The sequence below is a fragment of the Terrapene carolina genome, unplaced genomic scaffold (genome assembly GCF_002925995.2).
Source record: "Terrapene carolina triunguis isolate 2854851 unplaced genomic scaffold, T_m_triunguis-2.0 Scaffold31, whole genome shotgun sequence".
NCBI lineage: Eukaryota > Metazoa > Chordata > Testudines > Emydidae > Terrapene > Terrapene triunguis.
In genome coordinates this window covers 5,052,648-5,079,376 of record NW_020664382.1, presented here as the reverse complement: position 1 = coordinate 5,079,376, position 26,729 = coordinate 5,052,648, and the positions used below count along the sequence as shown (strand labels likewise).

General features: G+C 47.2%; 1 protein-coding gene across 1 annotated transcript in view; it reads left to right on the top strand.

The window, feature by feature from the left end:
* The window catches only part of LOC112114737 (E3 ubiquitin-protein ligase TTC3), a 142,970-nt gene that overhangs the window by 3,215 nt on the left and 113,026 nt on the right, over positions 1–26,729 (top strand). The window contains exons 2-4 of the mRNA XM_029911572.1: positions 16,272–16,317; positions 24,481–24,604; positions 25,712–25,799. Of these exons, the coding sequence (XP_029767432.1) occupies positions 16,272–16,317; positions 24,481–24,604; positions 25,712–25,799 (258 nt within the window). The remainder of the gene's footprint in view (positions 1–16,271; positions 16,318–24,480; positions 24,605–25,711; positions 25,800–26,729) is intronic.

Sequence of the window (26,729 nt, the reverse complement as noted above, 5' to 3'; positions counted from 1 at the left end):
CCCCAGCCCTCTTATCATTTTTGTTGCCATCCGCTGGACTCTCTCCAATTTGTCCACATCCTTTTTGTAGTGGGGGGACCCAAAACTGGACACAATACTCCAGATGTGGCCTCACCACTTCCAAATAGACGGGAATAATCACTTCCCTCTATCTGCTGGTAAGGCTCCTACTATGCCATTAACCTTCTTGGCAACAAAGGCACACTGTTGACTGATATCCAGCTTCTTATCCACTGTAATCCCCAGGTCCTTTTCTGCAGAACTGCCGCTTAGCCAGTCGGTCCCAGCCTGTAGCAGTGCATGGGATTCTTCTGTCCTAAGTGCAGGACTCTGCACTTGTCCTTGTTGAACCTCATCAGATTTCTTTTGGCCCAATCCTCCAATTTGTCTAGGTCACTCTGGACCCTATCCCTACCCTCCAGCGTATCTACCTCTCCCCCCAATTTAGTGTCATCTGTGAACTTTCTGAGGGTGCAATCCATCTCATCATCTAGATCATTAATGAAGATGTTGAATAAAACTGGCCCCAGGTGTAACAATGCTGGTTCTGGCGGGACCCAACTGAGAGTGCCAATTCAGGACAAATCGCTTAAAACAGGGCAATTACAGCCCAAGGCTGGGGTTTTTTCACCTCTAAGGCAAACCAAACCAGCCAGACAAAGAGGACTTTTGTCTCATCCCACTGGCTAACCACAAGTCACAAAAGCAATTCCCTTAGACACTCCAGTTTCCCAGTATCCCTACCAGTGCCACTTGTTATGGGGACAAATGGATATGAAAACCAATACCCCAGTAAAAGAAAAAAGGTTCTCTCGATCCCAAAGAACCAATCCCCAGACCCAGGTCGATATACAAATCAGATCTTATCCACAAATCAAGCTGTTGCCAATCCTTCAGAATCTAAAGGTTTATTCATAAAAGGAAAAATATATAGATGATTCCATTTAACCAATTCTAGCTCTCAATTACATACAGTAATGGCGAAGTTTTTGGTTCAGGCTTGAAGCAGGGATGAAATAAACTGCAGGTTTAAATCAAGTCTCTGGAGTACATCCCCAGTTGGGATGGGTGATTTAGTCCTTTGTGTAGAGCTTCCATTTGTAGCAAAGTCCCTCCAGAGGTATGAAGCAGGATTGAAGACAAGATGGAGATGAGGCATCAGTCTTTTATAGTCTTTTCCAGGTGTAAGAACACCTCTTTGTTCTTACTGTGGAAAATTACAGCAAAATGGAGTCTGCATCACATGGGCAGGTCCCTGCATACTTTGCTGAGTTACAAGGCTTATCTGCCTTCTTTCAATGGGTCAGTTGTATAGCTGATGGTCCTTAATGGGCCATCAAGCAGGCTAGGCAGAGCTAACACCAACTTGTCTGGGATGTCTCCCAGAAGCATAGCATAATTTTGAAATACAGACAGTATAGAGCCAATATTCATAACTTCAACTACAAAATTGATGCACACATATAGATAGCATAATCATAAGCAGCAAACCATAACCTTAGACACCTCATTTGACCCCCTTTATACAAGATTTGGTGCCATTACAGGACTTTGGTTGCAACCATGTTCTATATGGTCCCAGTTTAAGTCAATAACGTGACACCAGGACAGACCCCTGGGGCACTCCGCTTGATACTGGCTGCCAAATAGACATTGAGCCGTTGATCACTATCCATTGAGCCTGACAATCTATCCAGCTTTCTATCCACCTTATAGTCCATTCATCCAATCCATACTTTTTAAACTTACTGGCAAGAATACTGTGGGAGACCGTATCAAAAGCTTTGCTAAAGTCAAGATATATCACGTCCACCACTTTCCCCATATCCACAGAACCAGTTATCTCATAGAAGGCAATCAGGTTGGTCTGCCATGACTTGCCCTTGGTGAATCCCTGTTGACTGTTCCTGATCACCTTTCTTGCCTCCAAGTGCTTCAAAATGGATTCCTCGAGGACCTGCTCCATGATTTTTCCAGGGACTTAGGTGAGACTGACTGGTCTGTAGTTCCCCGGATTCTCCTTTTTTTTTTTTTTTTAAAGATAGGCACTATACTTGCCTTCTTCCAATTGTCCGGGACCTGATTGTCACGAGTTTTCAAAGATAGTGGCCAATGGCTCTGCAATCACATCAGCCAACTTCCTCAGCACTCTCGGGTGCATTAGATCCGGCCCCATGGACTTGTGCATGTCCAACTTTTCTAAATAGTCCTTAACCTGTTCTTTCACCAATGAGGGCTGCTTACCTCCTCCCCATACTGTGCTGCCCAGTGCAGCAGTCTGGGAGCTGACCTTGTCTGTGAAGACTGAGGCAAAAAAAGCATTGAGTACTTCAGCTTTTCCCACATAACACTGCTCTACAGCCAAAATGCTTCTGAAATAAATGCAGTCAAACTTTACGAATTCTGGGTCACTGAGAACGAAAATGATGCTTAAAATTGTTGATTGGCTCTAGTTTTCAAGATATGCTATTGGGTCAGTATATACGACCCTTGACTTGGGAATGGCGGAGGATAAGTGAGTTATAAAGGGAAAGGATCTCAATTTAAACCAGAAATGACTAAAATACATCTTTGACTGGATCTATGAATAAATCTATGACTGGGTTTGGACAGTACTTGCTTTTTAGGCAAAACAATGAATGATGCAATCTGAAGCTGGTATTGCGTCATACATGATATGAATTGCATCATGTTATTCCTAGAAGTCATGGATGATGCAATCATAACGAAGTTTACATCACTCTGCTGAACAAATTGCCCTATATCAGCTTTAGAAATCATACAGTGTCGTGCTCTCTTCTTTGTCAGTGTTTGATTTTGCAAAGGGACACATTTCTGTTTAGCCAAAGTGAGCAGAGATGCCTCGTACTTGTGTGAACAGTGAAGATAACTTCTGCTATGTTTGTGGTGAAGTGACTTTTGCCTCACAAAAGCGCAGTATAACCACTATGGTTAAGAAAGCCTATCACCTTTATTTTGGCTGCAAAATTGGAGATCAGGACAAGAGGTGGGCCCCACACATATGCTGCAACACTTGTGCAACAAATCTTCGCCAGTGGTTGAACAGGAAAAGGAAATCTATGCCTTTTGCAGTGCCAATGATTTGGAGAAAGCCAACAGATCATACCAGCAATTGTTACTTCTGCATGGTGCCTCCAGTTGGGAAAGGTGTGTCAAAGAAGAAAAAGTGGACTGTGCATTATCCAAACATTCCATCAGCTATACGCCCAGTACCCCACGGAGGACTGCCGGTTCCTGATGCACCAGAATCATTCTCACTTGAGTCAGACGAGGAAGAGGATGAAACTTCTGGTCCTGAACCATCAATGTCACAGGACCCACATTTTCTCCCATCCTCCTCCTCTGAACCACAGCTCATAACACAAGGTGAACTGAATGACCTTGTCAGGGATTTGGAACTACCTAAGAGTAAGGCAGAGCTGTTGGGCTCCAGACTACAGCAGTGGAATCTCCTGGCAGGTGATGTTAGGGTTTCCATGTTCCGTGACCGTCAAAAGGATCTTGTCCCATTCTTCTTCATGGAAGGTGATCTTGTAGCCTGCAACAACATCGATGGTGTGATGGCAGCCCTCAACATCGTTCACGATCCAGATGAGTGGAGACTGTTCATTGATTCATCGAAGACGAGTCTTAAAGCTGTTTTACTGCATAATGGCAATGTTTTGCCATCAATTCCAGTTGGTCATGCAGTCCATATGAAGGAAACCTATGACAACATGAAACAACTTTTGAGGTGCATAAACTATGACCAACATCAGTGGCAGCTTTGTGGCGATTTGAAGGTTGTTGCTCTCTTGCTTGGTCTGCAGACTGGATACACAAAGTACTGCTGTTTTCTCTGCGAATGGGATAGTCGTGCAAGAGATTCCTACTACATCAAGAAAGATTGGCCACTCCGACAGTCATTGGAGCCTGGGAGGAAAAGTGTTCAGCATCCACCACTTGTTGAATCAAGGAAGATTTTGTTACCACCCTTACACATCAAGCTGGGTCTGATGAAGAACTTTGTCAAGGCCATTGACAAAACACAAGCAGCTTTCAAGTACCTCTGTGGAAAATTTCCAAGGTTAAGTGAAGCTAAGCTAAAGGAAGGTGTCTTTGTTGGTCCTCAGATTCGTGAACTTCTTCGAGATGATGCATTTGACCACACACTGCGTGGCAAGGAAAAGACGGCCTGGAAAGCCTTCCAGTTAGTGGCAATAAATTTTCTCGGAAACAACAAGGCAGACAACTACAGGTTGTTGGTGGAAAACCTCCTCAAGGCATACAAAAGCCTTGGTTGCAACATGTCACTAAAGATACACTTTTTGCACTCTCATCTAGATTTTTTTCCCACCGAACTGCGGAGCAGTGAGCGACGAGCACGGCGAGCGATTTCACCAGGACATTGCAACAATGGAGGAATGCTATCAGGGCAAATGGAGCCCATCAATGCTTGCAGACTATTGCTGGACAGTGACAAGAGATGCTCCATTTAATGAATACAAGAGACAAGCCAAGAAGTGCCGAGTAGACACTGAATAGGACTAAACTATGTACAGAATAGTTTTTTGCCTTTTGTTTCATAATAAATTTTATTTATATAACCCTTTTGCTGATTTTTAAAGTGTTACATAAACAGGCCAGGTGAAATATTATCATGTAAAGCAACCATAAACACATGAAAAGACCTAGGTTTACAATTTATGATTAAAACTCTACTATCTACACAATATACATAGACATAAAATGTAAAAACTTAAATATCTTAGAAACAGTAGCTAATCAGTTGTTTTAATTGTCATATTTGAATTCAGCACATCAAAATACATAATAAATAGCACATTTTATCTCTGAAGCAGACGACTTCTCAAAAATTGTAGACCAGTGTAATCTGTCACTAGGTTGCCTATCCCACCTTCTTGTTGCTAACATACCTGTAGAAACCCTTCTGGTTACTCTTCACATCCCTTGCTAGCTGCAACTCCATTTGCGCGTTGGCCTTTCTGATTACACCCTTGCATGCTAGAGCAATATTTTTATACTCTCTAGTCATCTGTCCAAGTTTCCACTTCTTATAAGCTTCCTTTTTGTGTTTAAGCTCACAGATTTCACTGTTAAGTAAAGCTTGTCGCCGGCCATATTTGCTATTCTTTCTGCACATCAGGATGGTTTGTTCCGGCACCCTCAATAAGGCTTCTTTAAAATACAGCCAGTTCTGCTGGACTCCTTTCCCCCTCATATTCGCCTCCCAGGGAATCCTGCCCATCTCTTCCTTGAGGGAGTCAAAGTCTGCTTTTCTGAAGTCCAGGGTCTGTATTCTGCTGCTCTCCTTTCTTTCTTTTGTCAGGATCCTGAACTAGACCATCTCACGGTCACTGCTGCCCAGGTTGCCACCCACTTCTACGTCCCCTACCGATTCTTCCTTGTTTGTGAGAAGCAGGTCAAGAGAAGCATGGCCCCTAGTTGATCCCTCCAGCACTTGCTCCAGGAAGTTGTCCCCAACGCTCTTCAAAAACTTCCTGGATTGTCTGTGCACTGCTGTATTGCTGTCCTAGCAGATGTCAAAGTGATTGAAGTCCCCCATGAGAACTAGGGCATGCAATCTGGAAACTTCTGTTAGTTGTCCAAAGAAAGCCTCGTCTGGTGGTCTATAGCAGATGCCCACCACGACATCATCCTTGTTGCTCTTGCCTCTAAACTTAACCCAAAGACTCTCAACAGGCTTTTCTCCAGTTTCATACTGGAGCTCTGAGCAGTCATACTGCTCTCTTACATACAGTGCAACTCCTCCATCTTTTCTCCCCCTCCTGTACTTCCTGAACAGTTTATACCCATCCATGACAGTGCTCCAGTCATGTGAGCTACCCCACTGAGTCTGTGTTGTTCCAATCACGTCATAGTTCCTTGACTGTGCCAAGACTTCCAATTCTTCCTGTTTGTTTACCAGCTTTTTGCGTTCGTGTACAGACGCCTAAGATAACTAGCCGATTGTCCTACTTTCTCAGTAAGAATCGGGAGGCCTCCTCTGTTGCACTCTCTTCGTTGTGTTTCCTCCCAGTATCCCACTTCTCCACTTACCTCAGGGCTTAGGTCTCCATCCCCCAGCGAACCTAGTTTTAAAGCCCTCCTCATTAGGTTAGCAAGCCTGCCTGCAAAGATGCTCTTCCCTCTCTTTGTTAGGTGGATCCCATCTCTCCCTAGTAATCCTTCTTCGTGGAACAACATCCCATGCTTGAAGAATCCAAACGCTCTCTCTGACACCACCTGCGCAACCACGCATTTACCTCCACAATTCGATGGTCCCTACCTGGACCTTTTCCTTCAACGGGGAGGATGGACGAGAACAATACTTGTGCCTCAAACTCCTTTATCCTTCTTCCCAGAGCCACGTAGTCTGCAGTGACCCACTCAAGCCTGAAAACGGTTTCTTACCACTATCAGCATTGGGGGTTCATGGGTTCTCCTCTTGCTTCTTCTGGAGGTCACATGCTGCCAATTTTCTTCCCCATTCTGCAGTGCCCTCTCTGATTCTTCAGCATGCTGTGCCTGCAGTACCAAACGCTGACTTCTATCCAGAAAATGTTAATTTTCTCTGATGCAATGCAGGGTTGATACTTGGGTCTCTAGTCCTTTAACCTTCTCTTCCAAATTGGAGACCAGCTTGCACTTTGTACAGACAAAGTTGCTTCTATCCTCTGGGAGAAAGACCGACAAATGTGGCACATCCCATGCAGGTCACAACAGCTGATCGCTCACTATCCATAATATCTTCCTTCCTGGAGCCTCTTCTGTGAGCAGTAAATACAACATCTGAAGACTGAAAGGCAAAAAAACCCTGTCACTGAGTGTGGGGGGGAGACCAGGCCCTGCACCCCCGGCTTTCTGCGATTTACCATGACTCTCAGCCAGCCAGTAAAACAGAAGGTTTATTTTGACGACAGGAACACAGTCCAAAACAGGTCTTGCTGATACAGACAACACGACCCCCTTTAGTTAGGTCCATCTGGGGGCCCCAGGGAAGCCACAGCTCTGTTGGTCGGGGCTCCGCTCTTTATTTCCCAGCCAGCTTCAAAAACTGAAACTCTCTTCTGCCCTCTCCTTTCTGCCCTTTCTCCGGCTCCTCCCCCAGCCTTTGTGTCCTTTGTCCAGTTTCCCGGGCAGAGGTGTTACCTGGCCTCCAATCCCCCTCCTGGGTTCTCATGTTACATGCTCAGGTATCCTCCCTTCCCCAATGCAGGCAGTCCCAGCAAAACTCCCCTGCAACCTTCCCAGGTTAATACCCCCTACTCAGCATTCAAATAACACATCAAGAACATTCCCACTTTGTCACAAACCCCACTGTGAGAAATCACCCCAGGAGAACTCCCAGGCAAACTCCATCTTGTTCAGGTTTACTGTCTGCCAAAGCTTGGAGTATTTTTAAACATTGTCTGCCCATCCAAGTGCTGGTGCTGCATCTTTACATGTTGGGCCTCTTGAGTGCTAACACGAAGTTTCTCCTGAGTAAGACTCCATTCCCTTTCAAGCACTTTAATCCAAGAAGTGCCAGGATGATGGTCACCAGGCAGCTAAGGGGAAGAGGAAACTGGTTGACAGGAGAAGTTCTTGGGAGCTGAAGCAGGAAGAACCTGGGCTAGAACTATAGCTCTCTATGGAGACTTTTCACAAAGGGCAGTTGGACAGAATTAATGTGACTGACAGATGCCATCAACCAGCCAAAACAGGAAGTGAAAGACACTATGGGCAGACAGTACAGCACCACACAGAAGGATTTGAAGCAGCTGCTGCATCCGGAATAGAAGAGTGCAGACAAGCTCTATGAGGCTTCTTGGCCAACGGCAGGATACGGGTGCCAGTCTCCCTGTGGCCGAGCAGCTGCTTTCGGAGGTGAGGCTAAAAGTGGGAAATGAAGAAAGAAGAAAAGAGGCTGCTAAAGTATCAGCTGCAAAGTCTGCACATAGCAAAGCAGGCTGGAATCTCCCAGCTCCAAGAAGAGTTGGACAAGCTTACTGAGGAGTTAAAGGAGAAGAAAGAGTTTCCCACAATTACAGATGGTGAAGGATGCTTTTTTCATTATCAGGGCCAAGAGTGAGGTCATACGGCAGAGGAAAGACTAAGAGCTGAAATCTCTGCAGCATTGTAACCTGAAACAGGAGCTGCAGACAGCTGTGCAGAATGTCTCTGAGGTGCAGGGCCAGCTAGCGTTGCAAGCTTCCATAGAGCGATCGCCATTTGCTTCTCCACACTCAGAACAGGTCTCATTTCTGTGTTGCTGTGCTTCAGGGCAGGCGAAAGCTCTGCACAAAGTTCCTGGAATGTAGCCTTCTGCATTCCAAAGTTCTGCAGCCACTGCTTGTCATCCCATAGCTGCGTAACGATCTGGTCCCACCAGTCAGTGCTTGTTTCCCAGGAGCAGAAACGGTACTCAGCTGTGTTCAGTTGATGCACGACTGCCATTAGCAACTGTGACTTGTTTCACTCAAAGGCTTGCAGCAGGGCTGCTTGGATGACATCGCAATGTTCCACGCGGTGGGTCCTGTCTCGGCTCTGGAAATACTGCACCATAAGGTGTTTGTAATGCTCAAAACAAGAGTGCACAGCTGAGTGGGTTCCATGCTTATCAGGCAGTGGTGTCCATGTGGCTAACCCAGGCTTTTGAAATAAGGTGTGGGAAAAAAAACTTGGTTTGTTTGCCGTTGATATTAGGCAGGGAGGGAAGAAAATGCATCATGAGCGGCTAAAGCTGTATTCCCATTACAACCTGTGACAGTGTTTTGGTTACATGAAGCATTGCAAGTCCTACCCCAAATCCCATTTGCCTACTTGCACTGTGGGATAGCTACCCACAGTGCAGTGCTCCGTGCATCGATGCAAGTGCGGCTAACGAGGATGCACTCGGCCGAAACAAGGAGCATTGGGTGGACACACAAGATTGACTTACTTAATTTGGAAGCCCGATGTTGACTTTCATAAAGTCAACTTAACTTTGTAGTGTAGAAATGGCCAGAGCTCCTCTTCAGGTCTGGGAAACATTTTTAGGGCTTGGCTACACTTACAGATGTAGAGTGCTGGGAGTTAAACCAGCCTTCGGTGACCGCAGCAGGGAAAACGCTGCCATGTGTTTACACTGTCAGCTGCAACCGCAGTGGCGTGGCCACATTAGCAGCTCTTGTAACACCACAGAAAGCAGTGCATTGTGGTAGCTATCCCAGTGTGCAAGTGGCTGCAGCGTGCTTTTCCAGGGGAGGTGGGGGAGTGTGACAGAGCATGTGTTGTCTGTATGTGGGGGGAGAGACAGTGTGTTTTGGGGGGCAGAGTGTGTGTCAGCATGCTGTCTTAGAAGTTCAGACAGCAGTAGACCTTCCCCCCCCCCCCCCCCCCCCCCCCCACACACACACAAATGCCTGCCTCAGCAGCAGCATTCCACAGTAATGGTTTGCTTTGTGTCCCGGAGCAGATAAGCATGCCTGCTGTCAGAAACGAAGCTTTGAAAGGGGATATCCACATGCCTGCAGCCCAGTTCAAAACAATGATCAGAGTGGCCACTTGACTTCAGGGGATTATGGGACGTTTCCGGAGGCCAATCACAGCGCAGTAATGCGACGCAACGCATCCGCACTGACACCTGGGCGTTTCAGCCAGGGCGCAGCAAGCTTTGTGTGTCTTGTGGAGGTGGATTACCAGGAGCGCTCCAGCTGCAGCATCTAGGCACTCTAAGTGCCTTGCCAGTGTGAACACCTCAACCAGGAGTTAGGGTGCCCGGGGCTGATTTAATGTGCTCTAACTTGCAAGTGTAGTCAAGTCCTTAGAGTGTTACAGCTAAATACAAGGTGGACCAGATTGGTTAGTGTAAGTAGTTAAAACATTTCAAGGGACCATTCAAGGTGAAGTGGCCTGTTAACACCCCTCCAGTCATGGGGAGGGGGGAAAAGGGAGGGGGAAAGGCAGCTTGTTTATGCGGTTGGTAATGGGTTATAGATGGTTGTAATGAGCCATAAATTCAGTGTGTCTATTCAGTCCATGATTTTTATTGTCAAGCAAAGTTTGAACTAAAGGTTACAGACCTTTGAAGGTGTTGTGCAGATTTCCTATAAGAACTGAGGGCTTGGCTACACTTGCAGATGTAGAGTGCTTTGAGTTAAACCAGCCTTCGGAGAGCGCAGTAGGGAAAGCGATGCAGTCTGTCCACACTGACAGCTGCAAGCGCACTGGCGTGGCCCCATTTGCAGCACTTGCAGCGGCATTGGGAGCGGTGCATTATGGGCAACTATCCCAGCGTTCAAGTGGCTGCAACATGCTTTTCAAATGCGGGGGGTGGGGTGGACTGTGACAGGGAGTGTGTGTGTATGTGGGGGGAGGGAGAGTGGGTTTTTGGGGTGCTGAGAGTGTGTCAGCATGCTGTCTTGTAAGTTCAGACTCCCCCTCCCCCCTGCCTCTCTCTCACACTGACAGCAAACAACATTCCTAAGTAATGTTTGCTTTGTCTGGGAGCAGATGAGCATGCCGGCTGTCAGAAACTGAGCTTTGAAAGGGCATATCTGCATTCCTACAGCCGAGTTCAAAACAATTACAAGAGTGGCCACTTGACTTAAGGGGATTATGAGATGTTTCCGGAAGTCAATCAGAGTGCAGTAATGCAACACCTTGTTCACACTGACGCTGGGGCGTCTCAGCCAAGACGCATCGGACGTTATTCCTCTCGCCGAGGTGGAGTACCAGGAGCGCTGTAGCCAAGCCCTGAGAGATCAGATATAGAGTGATCACTCTGTGAAATGTGTTCACCCACAGGTGATGTGGTGTTTTCGTCTTTTATCATTTTCCTGTGTTAATCTGAGTGTGCAGTAATTGTCTGTCTCTGGTTTCACCTATGTAGTTGTTGTTGGGGCATTTAGTGTTGACCCTGTAGACTTGTATTCACTGCTACGATGATCAACACCCCCCCCAACACACCTTTCAAGATCCATGGGTCCTACACATGGCTATCACAACATCTGGTGTACCTCATCCAGAGCTGCCGAAGCAGTCTTGGAGTTATGGGGCTCTTTCTTGAGAAAAGTGGAGGCCCAGGCCTCCTAGTGAGAAGGGTATGATCCAGAAAGACTGTATAAAGGTGTAGCACATCTGTAATATCATGACACAGTGGTAATCTTGTCTGACTAAGCTGTGTAATTTACCATATTTGGCCATATTCAATGATTACTTAAAGGGGAGCAGGGATCCAAAGGGACCTGTTGGTTTGATTGCCTGTTTTCCTGAAACGCATAGGGTTTAGCAGGACTGTGAATACCAATAGCTGAATGAGTATTCCTGGGAGAATTCTGTGCCAAAAAATTAAAAATTCTGCATACTTTATTTGTCAAAGTAATGCAATATAATCACATCAGTTTCACTTATTTTGGTAATTTATTTAAACTACCATACAGAAAATCACAATAATTGTTCAGCATTTCCTAATGCACAGAAAAGTTAAGTTACAAATACTTTGTAACCAATACCCTGTACTCCAGTTTTAATCCTGGATTTTCATTTAAATTACATTACAGAACACCAAAATTAAAGTAAAGTAGAATGCAGTTTTAAATTGCTCAGACTTTCACATGTGAAAGTCATACAGTGTTGCTAATCATTGTCCTGCCTTTTTAAAAATGGATAGGTAAAATAGATCCTGAGCTGCAGTCTAACCCCTCTGGCAGCGGGGGAAAAAAATAAGAAAGCACATAGATCTTCCTAGCTGAGGATTCCCATACTTGTAATTTACTATAAGGCTCCTTTTCACTGCCCTAGCAACGTAAAGGAGCCTTTAAGCTTTTACATGTGTTTTTAGGCTCCTGGGAGACTTGACTAAGAATGGGAACAATTAACCAACAATGGGAACATTAGCAGCCTACCTGCATAGGCGTGCACAGTACATTTTATTAGGGTGTGCACCCAGGGAGCCCTGCCCCCATCCAGTCCCTCCTACTTCCCACTCTCTGACTGCCCCCCTCAGAACCCCCAACCCCCCCGCTCCTTGTCTCCTGACTACTCCCTCCTGGGACCCTTGCCCCCCAGGACCCCACCCCCTATCTAAGCCTCCCTGCCTCTAACCCCCCCCCGGGATCCCACCCCCTATCCAACCCACCCTGCTCCCTGTCCCCTGACTGCCCCCATCCCTTATCCAACCCCCCTGGCCCCGGACCCCTTACCATGAGGCTCCTAGCAGCATGTTTGGCTCCACGCAGAACCAGACACGCTGCCCTGCGGGAGCAGGCAGCCCCGACCCTCAGAATGCTGCGCGTGTGGCGGCAAGGCTCCAGATGAGCGGGAAACGTGTCTGTCTACCCGCGGAGCCAAACACTGGCCCGCGGGAGCGTGCAGCCCCGGCCCCCAGAGTGCTCCGTGCGCAGCGGCATGGCTCCAGGGGAGGGGGGAAGGTGGGGGAGGGGCCGGCAACTTGCTGTGCTCGGCCGGGCTTGCTGCTTCGGGAGAGTGGGGCCATTTTCCCGCCCCTGCATTAGGGTGTGCCTGGGCACACCTGGCACACCCCGTGCGCACGCCTATGCCTACCTGCTTAGTTGTTACATTTCTGCTCTGCTTCACAGGACAGAGCTTGCCTCACAAAACCCTACCCCCTCCAAGCCTGGGACACCACAATAGTGAGGGAGAGGGACAGAGTCTCTTTTGCTGATCTGCATACAGGTGTGTGCCCAGCCCTGCCCCCTTAACATCTCTCCATGCATGCTCAAACTCTCCCTCTCCCCCCGCCCCGGCGTGATCTACATCTCTGTTGGCTGCTGCAGGCAGATACGCCCAGGCTGCCGGGGAAGGGGTGTGTGTTCCCCACAGACTTCTTTGCTCCCCTGTTTTTCTGCAGGGGAGCAAAGCAATCTGAAACAGTATTCTGTGCAGAATTCCCCCAGGAGTAAATGAGGAGTAGTGTTGATTGATTTCTAAGGGCAAGTCTACACTTGAAACGCTGCATTGGCGCAGTTGCATCGCTGTAGTGCTTTAATGAAGACTTTAAGTCAACACAAGAGAGCTCTCCCATTGGTGTAGTTAAACCATCTACCCAAGAGGCGGTAGCTATGTCAGTGGGAGAGCTTCTCCCATAGCGCTGTCTACATAGGGGGTTAAGTTGGTATAACTTAGTCGCTCAGGGGTGTGGACTTTTCATCCCTGAGTGACTTAGTTATACCAGTATAGGTCTGTAGTGTAGACCAGACCTGAGGCAGATTCATCCAGTTCTACTCAAAGAAAATAGTAAGACCATTCGTGTTGAAGGTGGGTGTGATAGTGCACCCCATAAGGCTTTATGGCAGGCCTGCACAACATGCAGCCCGTGTGGGCTCACTGTGCGGCCCGCGGGGGGTGAGTGGGTGGGCTCACTGTGCAGCCCGCGGGGGGTGAGTAGGCAAGCAGCGGGTGAGGGAGGGGGGCTGAGGAGGCGAGCAGGCGGGCAGTGGCAGGGGGTAAGTAGGCGGGCAGGCAGTGGCGGGGGGGCAGGTGAGCCGGCGGCAGGGAGAAAGGGGGGGCTGAGGAGGCAAGCAGGCGGGCAGTGGCGGGGGGTGAGTAGGCAAGCCGGGGGGCTGAGGAGGTGAGCAGGGGGGCAGTGACGGGGGGGCAGGTGAGGAGGCGGGCGGGCAGGCAGTGGCGGGGGGGCAGGTGAGCCGGCGGCTGAGGAGGCGAGCGGGCAGGCAGTGGCAGGTGGGCAGGTGAGCCGGCAGCTGAGGAGGGGAGCTGAGGAGGCGAGTGGGCAGGCAGTGGGCGGGGAAGGCGAGCGGGTGGGCAATGGCGGGGAGGGGCAGGTGAGCCAGCGGCGGGGGTGGGGGGCTGAGGAGGCGAGCGGTGAGTTGGTGGCTGACCTGTTCTACTGATCTGGTCTGGCTCCCATCCCCTCTCCAAGGGTTGCAGCTGTCTGGAGGTGCCTGCCTTCCACGCCTTCCTCATTCACACCTCATTCATTCAACAGGGCAATTGATTACAAAGTGGGGGGAAGATCTTATTCTACTTCTAGCAAAAAGACAGTTTTCTTTTACCTTAATTATACTACCTTAGGGGCCCGCTATAACATATTACCAAGGTTCAATAACGCTGTTTCGATGGGGCAGCGCTAGGGAAGGAGGGTTTGTTTCCGTGGGGCGGGTGGCGCTGGGGGGGGGGTTGTTTCGGGGGGGGTGGGGGGGGCTGGGGGGGGGTTGTGGTTTGGGGGGGCTGGGTGGCGGTGGGGGGGGGGTTCGGCGGCGCTGGAGGGCAGTTCGGCCCTCAGCTGTTTCCTTTGGAGTAATATGGCCCTCGCCACTTTACGAGTTGTGCAGGCCTGCTTTATGGAAATATGCTTATGAATGTATATATGACATAACTGGAATATATTTTATGCTACATATGCCATGTAACATATCTCTGTGAAGATTATAATCTATTGAATCTATTCATTCTATTTGTATGGATGTATCATTTTTGTATTAAAAATTATGAATATTGGCTGTGTACTTGCTTGTTTTTTAAGTAGCCTTAGTATAGCATTTGGTCATCTTCTCGAGAAAGGAATGTGCAAATTAAGTGCCTAATCAAAAAACACTTAACGAACAATGGATCTTGGAAGGCTCCAATCCACATAAGTCTTCCTGGAGACATTCAAGATAGCATGTGGGCAATGGCTGCTGCCTGTAAAAACTGAGTCATGCATGGACATGTGACTTGCCCAGGTGACTCCAAAACTCCATCTTGGAGCTGGACTTTGCATAGGAGAGAGGAGGGGATCTCCACCCACAAAAGGAAGTCTATTTAAGCCTGGGGGAGACCCCTCCATTTTGTCTTCAGCTGGCTCAAGGGAGAGCCTCTCCACTCCCAAGGATACCTGAAAGAAACTGGAACAAAGGACAGTAACTACAGGGGGTGTGAGTGATTGCTGGATCCAGACTAGAAGGAGACTAGTCTGTAAAAGGAAGCTTACTGGAACACCCCTCAGGGTGAGGTTTTATCTGTATTCAGTTTTCTTACTGTATTAGGCATAGGCTTGCATGTTTTATTTTATTTTGCTTGATAATTCACTTTGTTCTGTCTGCTATTACTTGGAACCACTTAAATCCTACTTTCTGTATTTAATCACTTTTTACTTATTAATTAACCCAGAGTACACCGGGGGGGGGGGGTAAACAGCTGTGCATATCTCTCTATCAGTGTTATAGAGGGCAAACAATTTTGAGTTTACCCTGTATAAAGCTTTATACAGGGTAAAACAGATTTATTTGGGGTTTGGACCCCGTTGGGAGTTGGGCATCTGAGTGTTAGCCCTGGTCTATGCTGGCGGGGGAACCGTTCTAAGTTATGCAACTTCAGCTACATGACTAACATAGCTGAAGTCGACGTACTTAGATCGACTTACAGTGGTGTCTTCACTGCGGTGAGTCGACTGCTGCCGCCCCCTTTCTCTCCCCCCCCCCCCCCCCCCTCCGCCGCCCCTGTCGACTGCCTGCAGGAGTCGATGGGAGAGCGCTTGGGGGTCGATTTATTGCGTCTAGACTAGATGCGATAAATCGATCCCCGCTGGATCGATCACTGCCCGCTGATCCGGCCGGTAGTGTAGACATACCCTAAGAGACAGGAACACTTCTTAAGCTGCTTTCAATTAAGCCTACAGCTGTTAGGGGACATGGTTCAGACCTGGGTCTGGGTTTGCAGCAGGCTAGCGGGTCTGGCTCAAACCAGGCAGGGCACTGAAGTCCCAAGCCGCCAGGGCAGGAAAGCAGGCGTAGAAGTAGTCTGGGCTGCCAACTGTTGCCAAAAGGGGGTTTCTGTGATCCAACCCATCACAGTGGGATTAAAAATGTTTTCATTCAGAGTAGGAGGACAGAAATAATCTTTGTGGCTGTGTCCACAGAGCGTGTTTTTTTTTTTTTTTTTTTTTTTTTTTTTGAAAGCAAAGTTTTCTAGCACTATTACTATTCCTTGATATCTTAGTACAACAAAGGGTGAGAAAAGTGGTGACAGACAGGGCTTTGGAGCAGAGCCCGGAGCAGTGGAGCTGCAGGTTTTTGCCCGGAGCTGGAGCGGAGCCGGAACAGTCACTATTGGTTCTGGAGCGGAGCTGGAGTGGAGCAATTCAAAAATTTGATTGCTCCAAATCCTTGGTGACAGACCTTAAAAAGTCCTTAGCAAAGTTAAATAAACGTAAACTGCTTTAGAACCAGTTAAATCACTATTGCTTAGAGGAATTATGTTGCCTATGGTTTGTGCATTGTGACTTTTATTGCTTGCTATGCAAAAAATAAAATTTTCTTTATTTTTAGGTTCGTGAGAAATTTAGAAAGCGTTCTTCAAACAAACGTAAAACAGGTATGTAAACTGATGTTGGAAGTTAGCAAACATTTTACTTTGTATTTTCTCTTGTCTGCTTTACTTGGTCATTTGGACTGTTTCACTCCCCCCCCCCCCCCCTTATATTTTGCTTGGATGGCTGGGAACATTCTTTTGGAGCCCTGTTGAGCAGAAGTGTGTATGTTTCATGCTGCAATATTTCTCACTCTTGTCCTAACAGAGAACCATATGTTCGCAAGAATAATATGGATATTTTATTAGGATTACGTGCATGCAGCCTCTTAGTATGATCTGAGAATTAAAGCTTAAATTCAGCATTAATTTTCCATGTCAGGTTCAACTTTGCTTTCTTAATGAGGTGTCTGAGTTGCTTCAGCTATGTGGTGTTGGGCTGCAATCCTGCAGAGGCTTAATTTTACACTGTGAAGAGACCCATTGAAGTCATTGGAGCCAGGATCTAGCAGCTTGGTTTGTTTGAGCTACAGTTTTTTCTGTAACTAAATATGCATTTCTGTAGAAAGGAATGATTGTCTTGCAGTTAAGGCACTAGACTGCGAATTGGGAGATATGAGTTGAATTCCTGATTTTGCCAGACTTATTTTGTGACCATGGGCGTGTTGTTGTCAGTTTTTGGCTGCATGTGTATTCTCTTTGGCCAGATAGCTCGGAAGCAGACTTTATCGAACTTCCCTAGAAGACCACAGACTTGGTTCAGTGGCGAAGGCGCTTGGCCAGGTTTATTATCCTAGTTCCCTGGATCAACATCTACAGTTACACTAGAACATGTATGCCTGTTACAATGGACTTGGCTCAGTGAGCGGCGGCCTTTGACTCCCCCATAGGCTGGACAAAGACACCCCCTCTGTGACCCTTTTTATACACTGATATAAATAAGTTACGTATTGCCCCTCGAACGTGGTTAGCTACCACCCTTTACCTTGTACATGTTGGCTCAATCAAAACATCTCTATCCATCACCCTGTCATCCTGACCTTATCTTTAGGAGGGGTCAGTATGTCACTGTATCATCTTCACAGAGTATATTTATACCATAACTCAGCGGTCCCCAACCTTTTTCGTCTGGCGGGTGCCAGATGATGAGCCACGGAGGACTGTGGCGGCGGACGAGCATCTGCCAAAATGCCGCCAACAAGTGGCAACGTCAATAGGCGTTGCCGCCAAAATGCTGCCAAGAAGCAACGTCATGCAGAGGCGTCGCCGCCGAAATGCTTCTCGGCGGCATTTTGGCAGATGCTCATCCACCAGCCAGTACGCGGGCGCACTTAGACGCCCCGGCAGGCGTCATTGCGCCTGCGGGCACTGCGTTGGGGACCCCTGCTATAACTTGATATTAGGGTGTTCCGGTACTACCCTTCTGGAATGTATTTATGCAAGTATCCTGTGCCTAGCACTTCTTAGGAGTGTTTGTATTTTTGTAATGCCAGCCCTGTTCTTGCCAAGTTTGTGTATCAGACAGTGAACCTGCAAGCAACCATCTGTTTCATAAGAGGGCCTGACTTTTGCTCAAAGCCTGACTCTTGCTAACTTTGCTAAATATCAGCAGGGCCTGACTTAGGCCTTAGGCCTCATACTAAGCCCTATGCTTCAGGCTCTCTCAACTACACATGTCACTTAATCTCTTTTGACTCATCTATACAGAGAAATTTACCAGTATTAGTATACTGATATAACTCCCCATGTAGACACTTCTATTTGGAAAAACAGTGGATTTTTTTTTTTCCAGTTTAAAAATGGCCACTGTTGTTCCAAGTGTCCTCACGTGGAGTTATATTGATATAATAGTGCTGGTAAAGTTCTCCATGTACACAAAGACCTTGGTACCTCAGTTCCTTCATAGGGATAATATTCTCCCATTTGTTGTCTATTTAGATTGTAAGCTGTTTGGATCATGGATTCTTTCTTACTCTACATGCCCAGAGTCTAGTATGATGGGGCTGTGAACTTGATTGGGTTTCTATAGGTGCTGTTGTAATACAAATGCAATATAAGTGAGAGGAAAGATGGTTGAGTAGTTAGGGTGCAAGTCTGGGATTTGGGAAATGGGAGTTCAGTTCCCTGCTTTGCTGCAGACTTCCTGTGTGACCTGGGGCAAGTCACTTAATCTTTCTGTGCCTCAGTTCACTATCGTATAACTGCTCTACCTCATGGGGTGTTGTGAGGGTAAGTACATAAAAAATTGTGATGTGCTCAGATACTTCATTATTGGGGCTACAGGGTTAGCTGCACCTCAGTCCCCTTTCTGGTCTCCCAAAAGAATACACGAAGGCGTTATGCCTCTTGCTCAAATCACAATTCTTCCAATCTTAGACCAGGACCTGAATATACCATTCTATATATGTCAACTGCTTATCTCCATGTAGGCCTGACTCGGTTTTGAGTACTTGAGCTTTCTACCCTTTGGGAACCTGTGACCAGTGTTATTGACCAGCCACTTTCTTAAAACAAAAGCCCTATCAACAGTACTGGCGCTGCAGTGGTATGGCAATGGTGCTGTAACCCCATAGTGTAGACGCAGACTGCAGTTGCTGTAGGAATTACACCTTCCCGAGTGACAGTAGCTAGGTCAATTGAGGGAGTTTTCTGTTGACCTAGCTGTGTCTACACTGAGGGTTAGGTCAGCATAGTTAGAATGCTAAGGAGTGTGGATTTTGAGGCCAACAGATGTTTTCAAAATTCTTAAACTTTTCATTTAAAGCAGCTGTATTCAAACAAATATTCCCCTGCATTGTTTGAAACCCAAACAACTGCAACATTAAAAGCCTGGATGTGAAACTGTTTATAAGTAAATGTAAAATAGCCTTCATTTATATTTATTTTCCAATCTGAGAGAAATGCAAAGAATGAGCATAAATAATGACAAATAGCTTTTTTGATTTATTCTAAAGTGTTAAGAGTTGTCAGTTGCAACCTATGATTTTTAGTTGGCAGATTTGTTTTGTTTAAACTGGTAACCAAAGCCTCAGAAGTAAGTCTATCCTTACAAGTTTTGAAACCTCATTTAGAAATGTGTAAACTACTCCAACAAACACGCATACTTGACAAAAAAATGAAATTTAAATTTCTCCCTGGAGTGACATTGAGGTCATCGTCAATTAATTATTCTGTACTGTGATGAAGTGGGAAGGTTCTTAATGTCGTCTCTGAATACTGTGTGTGCCTCAGTTTCCCCTGTTGTTCAAGTACTGTATTTAGGTGGCGGGGTAAGAGTGTGTGATCATTGCCGTGACCCTTAGAGGGCAGGTGTGACTGCTGCCTGGGACAGAGAACGGCTGACACTCTGGAGCCTGGCAACTGATGGTCAGGTCACCTCCTCTGCAAGAATCAGCCGGAGGTGTCAAAGTAGACCAGGTGACCTGCTGTCCCTGGAAAGAGACAAAGGAATGAGGAGGGGCAACAGGCGTGTCTGGGGCCAGGCAACTGAAAATGATCAGACTCCTGTTGGGGACTCGGAGCGGGGAATCCAGCGCACCAGGCCCTGGATCCCCCCAAGATGGACTTTGCTGAAAGTTCCTGATTTCTGTGCTAACAAGCTATGGGGTTACAACAGCATAGCTATGACACCATTGCTATGCTGCTGCAGCGCCCGTACTGTTGATAGGGCTTTTGTTTTAAGAAAGTGGTTGGTCAATAACACTAGTCACAGGTTACCAAAGGGTAGAAAACTATACTGTGTTCCTGTTGACTCAGGGTACGTTTACAGTACGAAGTTAATTCGAAATTATTCTATTTGAATTTTCGGAAGCAATTTTATACATTCGGTGTTGTGTGTCCCCACTAAAGCGCGTGAATTCGGTGGAGTGCGTCCACAGTACCGAGGCTAGCATCGAATGTCGGAGTGGTGCACTGTGGGTAGCTATCCCAAAGTTCCCGCAGTCCCCGCCGCCCATTGGAATTCTGGGTTCAGATCCCAGTGCATGATGGGGCAAAAACATTCTTGCAGGCTGTTTCTGGGTGTGTGTCATCACTCGCTCCTCCCTCCGTGAAAGCTACGGAAGATGCCATACTGCCAGCAGACAGTGCAGTACGGTGCACTGCTTGTCTCCTGGTACTATTAATCCACCTCGCATGTCCTCTCGTCTTTCTATCTACTCTTTTTTATCTAACCCCATTTCCCGCCTTTTTTTGGCCATCGTGAACTGAGGCGCACAGCTGCCGCCACAAACTCTGCTCTCCCACTCTTGCAGCTCTAGTGAGCTTCCTGCCTCCGTGAAAGCTACAGAAGACAACCATTTTCCGCCTTTTATTGGCCATCTTGAACTGAACAGCTCTCCTACGTTTCGCGCCCTTTTTCCAGGATTACCCGAGCATGGAGCCTGCTCAGATCTCCACTGCAGTTTTGACCATTGTAAATACCTCGCGCATTATCCAGCAGTATGTGCAGTACCTGCAAAACCGGGCGAAGAAGCGACAACAGCGCGATTACTATACTGATGAGGACATGGACACAGACGTTCCTAGAAGCACAGCATGTGGCGATTGGGAGATCATGGTGGCGTTGGGCCAGGTTCATGCCGTGGAACGCTGATTCTGGGCCCGGGAAACAAGCACAAACTGGTGGGACTGCATAGTGTTGCAGGTCTGGGATGATTCCCAGTGGCTGCAAAACTTTTGTATGCATAGGGCCACTTTCATGGAACTTTGTGCTTCAGGACAGGGGACAGCAAGTCACAAAGACCCCAAAATGAGAGCAGCCCACACAGTTGAGAAGCGAGTGGCCATAGCACTGTGGAAGCTTGCAACACCCGACAGCTACCGGTCAGTTGGGAATTAGTTTGGAGTAGGCAAATCTACTGTGGGGGCTGCTGTGCTGCAAGTAGCCAACGCAATCATTGACCAGCTGCTATCAAGGGTAGTGACTTTGGGAAATGTGCAGACCATTGTGGATGGCTTTAATGCGCTGGGGTTCCCTAACTGCGGCGGGGCGATAGACGGAACGCATATCCCTTTCTTTGCCCCGGCACACCGGGGCGGCCAGTACATAAACCGCAAGGGATACTTTTCCATAGTGCTGCAAGCACTGGTGGATCACAACAGAGTTTCACCAACATCAACATGGGGTGACCGGGAAAGGTACATGGCACTCGCATCTTCAGAAACTCTGGTCTGTTTGAACAGCCGCAGGAAGGGACTTACTTCCCAGACCAGAAAATTACTGTTGGGGATGTTGAAATGCCTATAGTTATCCTCGGGGACCCAGCCTACCCCTTAATGCCATGGCTCATGAAGCCGTACACAGGCACCCTGGGCAGTAGTAAGGAGCAGTTCAACTATAGGCTGAGCAAGTGCAGAATGGTGGTAGAATGTGCTTTTGAACGTTTGAAAGCGCGCTGGTGCAGTTTACTGACTCGGTTAGATCTCAGCACAACCAATATTCCAATTGTAATTGCTGCTTGTTGTGTGCTCCACAATATCTGTGAGAGTAAGGGGGAGACGTTTATGGCGGGGTGGGAGGTTGAGGCAACTCGCCTGGTGGCCAATTTCACACAGCCAGACAACAGGGCGATTAGAAGAGCACAGCAGGGTGCACTGTGCATCAGAGAAGCTTTGAAAGCCAGTTTCATGACTGGCCAGGGTACAGTGTGACAGTTGTTTGTTTCTCTTGAAGCTACCTGCTCTATCTATCTAATATTTGTGTGTGTGTGTGTGTGTGTGTGTGTGTGTGTGTGTGTGTGTGTGTATATATATATATATAAATAAATAAATAAATAACTGTTCTTTATTATTTGTTGCACAACACATTGAGAGAAATCAGAAGTTAGACTGGGGGGGGGTAGTATTGGGTTAGTGGGGTGATGGAGGAGGAGGGAAGGATAAGTCCAGAAACCAAATCAAAAGTTCACATATGCCAGCTTTCTGGTGCTTGGGCGATCCTCTGGGGTTGAGTGTGTGGGTCCCCGTAACCTCCACCTAGTGTTCTTGGGCGTCTGGGTGAGGAGGCTATGGAACTTGGGGAGGAGGGAGGGCGGTTATACAGGGGCTGCAGCGGCAGTCTGTGGTCTTGCTGCCTTTCCCGCATTAGATCCACCACATAGCGCAGCATGTCAGTTTGCTCCCCCATGAGCTTGACCATAGCGTCCTGCCTGCTCTCATCGCGTGCGTCCCTCCTCTCTTCGTGTTCCTGTAATGCTTTACGGGACTCCACAATTGTTTGCCTCCACGCATTCAGCTGGGCCCTATCAGTGCGGGAGGACTGCATGAGCTTGTTGAACATGTCGTCCCGAGTTCGTTTTTTCCGCCTTCTAATCTGGACCAGCCTCTGGGACGGAGTAGATAGGTGCTGCGTTGAAACATTTGCACGTGCGGGAGGAGAAAAGGGGAGGGGGTAGTATTTTAAAAGATACATTTCAGAGAACAAAGGGGACGCTCTCAGTGAAACAGGCAATTAGTACACTGCACATGTTCTTTCTGTATAAGTTAGCATTTTGCCTCTTGTACTGAAGTGCCTGCCACTTTGGTATGAGTAAGCCATCACTCACAGCCGGGCAACAGAATTCAGCTTGCAGGCAGCCATGGTAAGCCCTAGGGGTACGGGAGGGTCTGCTTCTTCCGCATTCATTTCAATGCTTTCAAACTGCCGGGCCACCTTTCCCATAGCAAGCAATGCCTGGTGGGTTTGCCATATAAAAGGAGGGCCTGCGGGCTCTCTGGGATGATCGCTTCACACAACCCCCTCCTTACCCCCCTCCCCCCACCGCTCTGATGAGGCTCTGAGCAGGGATGAGCCCTTTAAACTAAACGCGAACAGCCCAGCGCGGCTGGGTTTCTCCTCAGCCCCCCACCGTGTGGCTCTGATCAGGCTCTCACTCACCAGAAGTACCTTCTCTAGGGTCATGGTCCGGGAGCCCGCCTTGGGAGTGGGGGGAGGCTATTGGCTCCAGCATTAAGAATAGTTCCTGGCTAGGGGGGAAAACAGATTCCCCACTTACCACCTTTGCATTGTCCTACTCCTCCTCTTCGTCCTCCAATGACTCATCCTCCTCACTCCGTGCAACTCCCCCCTTGCAAGTGTCCCCAGACAGTGGTGGGGTAGTGGTGGCGTCACCCCCCATAATTCCATGCAGCTCACTGTAGAAGCGGCATATATGGGGCTGTGACCCAGATCGCCCATTCACCTCCCTGGCTTTTTGGTACGCTTGCCTGAGCTCCTTGATTTTTGTACGACACTGCTCTGTGTCCCTGGAGTAGCCTCTTTCCGTCATGGCCCTGGAGACTTTAGCGTACGTATTTGCGTTGATTTTTTTGGAATGTAGTTCGCCATAACAGATTCTTCTCCCCAACATACAATGAGATCCAGTAACTCCTGTTTGGACCATGCTGGAGCTCGTCTGCGAATCCGAGACTGCGTGATCTCTTGTGATGGTGGACTCTGCATGGTCGCCTGTGATGGTGGACTGTGCTGATGGTCACTTGTGCTGATGGTGACCAAACAGGAAATGAAATTCAAAAGTTCCCGGGGCTTTTCCTGCCCACCTGGCTAGCGCATCGAAGTTGAGTGTGTTGTCCAGAGTGGTCACAAGGGAGCATTCTGGGATAGCTCCCGGAGGCCAATGATGTCGAATTGTGTCCACAATACCTTTTAACCCGGGATTGCGATCTCGATTTAAGTGCTACTCCACTTGCCGAGGTGGAGTACAGAAATCGGATTAAAGAGCCCTTTAAATAGAAAAAACGGTTTGGTGGTGTGGACGGATTCATTTTTTTTCCGAATTAACTCTGCTAATTTTGAAATAACCGACTAGTGTAGACCAGGCCTAATAAACCTTCTGTTTTACAATGCTGGCTGAGAGTCACTGCTGACTGGGAAGTGGGGCTGAATAGGCCTTTGGAGGCATGTAAGGTTTCCCTGGGTGTCCCATCTAGGTGGACCCAGTGTGGGGAGCTCATGGTGTGAACGGGGGGTGCTGAATGTTCTGAGTTTGCAAATATAGCCCTTTCTGGAATCTCCCATTTATTTGGGAGGTTGTGGCAAAAGAACTCAGCTATACCTAGGGTGTTCAGATTTCCTTGATTCCAGGTTTTAGGCCTGAGCATAGCATAGAAATTACTCTAGTGGTTGTGGTTTTTTTGTTTTGTTTTGTTTTGTTTTTTTTAAACTAAACATTCAGCTTTGGTTATTCTTAATCAGGTTCCTTATGTCTTCCCTTTTTCTTTTTTATTAAGCAGTTGATCCCTGTGAAGTGTGGTGCAGTAAGCCAGTTCATGTACTGAAAGACTATTGTGATGTGATTAAAATCTACATTGTTTGGCCGTTTCTATTTAAACTTGAGAATGAAACTGATTTCAGGTAAGCATTGATTAACCAATATGAATAAATATTGTCCTTTACATTTTTGTTTTTATTTTAATGCTTCAATCTGGCCATGAGCAAAGTTGGCTATAACTGGGCCATACCAAATTTACGGTCCATTTTGGTCAATTTCATGGTCAGATGATTTTAAAAAATCAGCTCTTTAAATCTGAAATTTCACGATGTCATAATTGTAAGGGTCCTGACCCGAAAAGAAGTTGTGGGAGGGTCGCAAGGTTGTTGTAGGAGGGTTGCGATACTACTCCCCTACTTCTTCACAGCTGCTGGTGGTGGCGCTGTCTTCAGAGCTGGGTGGCCAGAGAGCAACGGCTGCTGGACGGGAGCCCAGCTCTGAAGGCAGAACCACTGCCACCAGCAGCGCAGAAGTAAGGATGGCATGGTATGGTTTTGCCACCCTTACTTCTGCTCTGCTGCCTTCAGAGCTGGGCCCTCGGCCAGCAGCTGCCACTCTCAAGCTGTCCAGCTCTGAAGGCAGCAGCACAGAAGTAAGGGTGGTATGGTATTGCCACCCTTACTTCCACCCTTCTGCTGGCCAGGCGCTGCCTTCAGAGCTGGATGTCTGGCCAACAATCTCCACTCTCCAGCCTCCCAGCTCTGAAGGCAGCGCAGAAGTAAGGGTGGCAATACTGCAATCCCCCTAAAATAACCTTACGACTTCCCCCCTCCCCGACCCACAACCCACTTTTGTATCAGGACCACCAGTTTCAGAAACACTGGTCTCCCCCTTGAAATCTGTATAGTATAGAGTAAAAATACACACAAGACCAGATGTCACAATCTGTGACACGTTTTTCATGGTCGTGAATTTGGTAGGGCCCTAGCTATAACTGAAGAGACTTTAGATTCTGAATATCAGGGATAAACTCTTCAAAAATGGATGCCTATATTTAAACATCCAAATCATTGCCCTGGTTTTTTGAAAGTGCTAAGAACCCAGCAGCTACAATTGATTTCCCATTTTGAAGAGATTGCTCTAAGTTTCTAAACACTGTCTTCTTTAGATCTGACTGACTTTAATATTAATAGCTAAGGCTATATAATAGGACAAAAATTACTTTTCTAAAAAAAATGTTTTCATTTAAGCGATTCCTTCTCTTATGAGCTAAGTTTGGAGAGACTCGGGGATATTGAGGTTCTGGAAGACATGCTTGATTTGGCTAAGAAAGTTGTGGTAAGTGGTGTTCTATAACTTACGTTTTCGAATGTGTTAGAGTGCTTAATTAACACCTTGCCATGATACAGATCTTGATTTATATGTTAAATTAGAACAAGGCAGTTGTTTCTGCTAGGGTGAATAAATATGTTGACAGCCAGTTGGGTTGCACTATGAGTTACTGTTCTTGTAAGGGAAGTACAATGATTCAGTGATGTCTGCAAGAAAACTGGCTCCAGGGGCTTGATTGGAGCATGGATCATCTTTTTGTTACATGTTTGTACAGTGGATAGCACAGCATTCCCTGATCCATGATTGCAGTACAGACAGTAGAACCACGTCAGTGAGGTGAGAGGTCCTCCTACCCACAGAGTGAAATAAAGTTGCTTTTTCACTCCTCTTTTGCTCAGTAACAGTTTGCTGTTTGAATCTTGCTGCTGCTAGTCTGGTCCAAAACAACCATGTACTGATAGGAGACGCCAAACAAAGGAGAGAGGGAAGCAGCAAAGAAAACTGAGGGTTGTGGGCGAGTGTGCAAATGATGAACCAAATATTTTAGTGTGTGTTTGGTGTGGTGTTTTAAATTGAGGTATTGCACAGTTTTTACTTTGAAAATTGTGATCAATGGAAGATTGGTTGTGTGCATCCCAAAACTGCATCTTGATGGTCCACTCTGCCGTTACATGACTTCATAATAAATAGTGCAGTGGTTCTCAACCAGGGGTACGTGTACCCCTTGGGTGCACAGAGGTCTTCCAGGGGGTATGTAAACTCATCAAGATATTTGCCTAGTTTTACAACAGGCTACATAAAAACCACTAGCAAATTCAGTACAAACTAAAATTTCCTACAGATAATGACTTCTTTACACTGCTTTATATACTATACCACTGAACTGTAAGTACAATATTTATATTCCAATTGATTTATTTTATAATTATATGATAA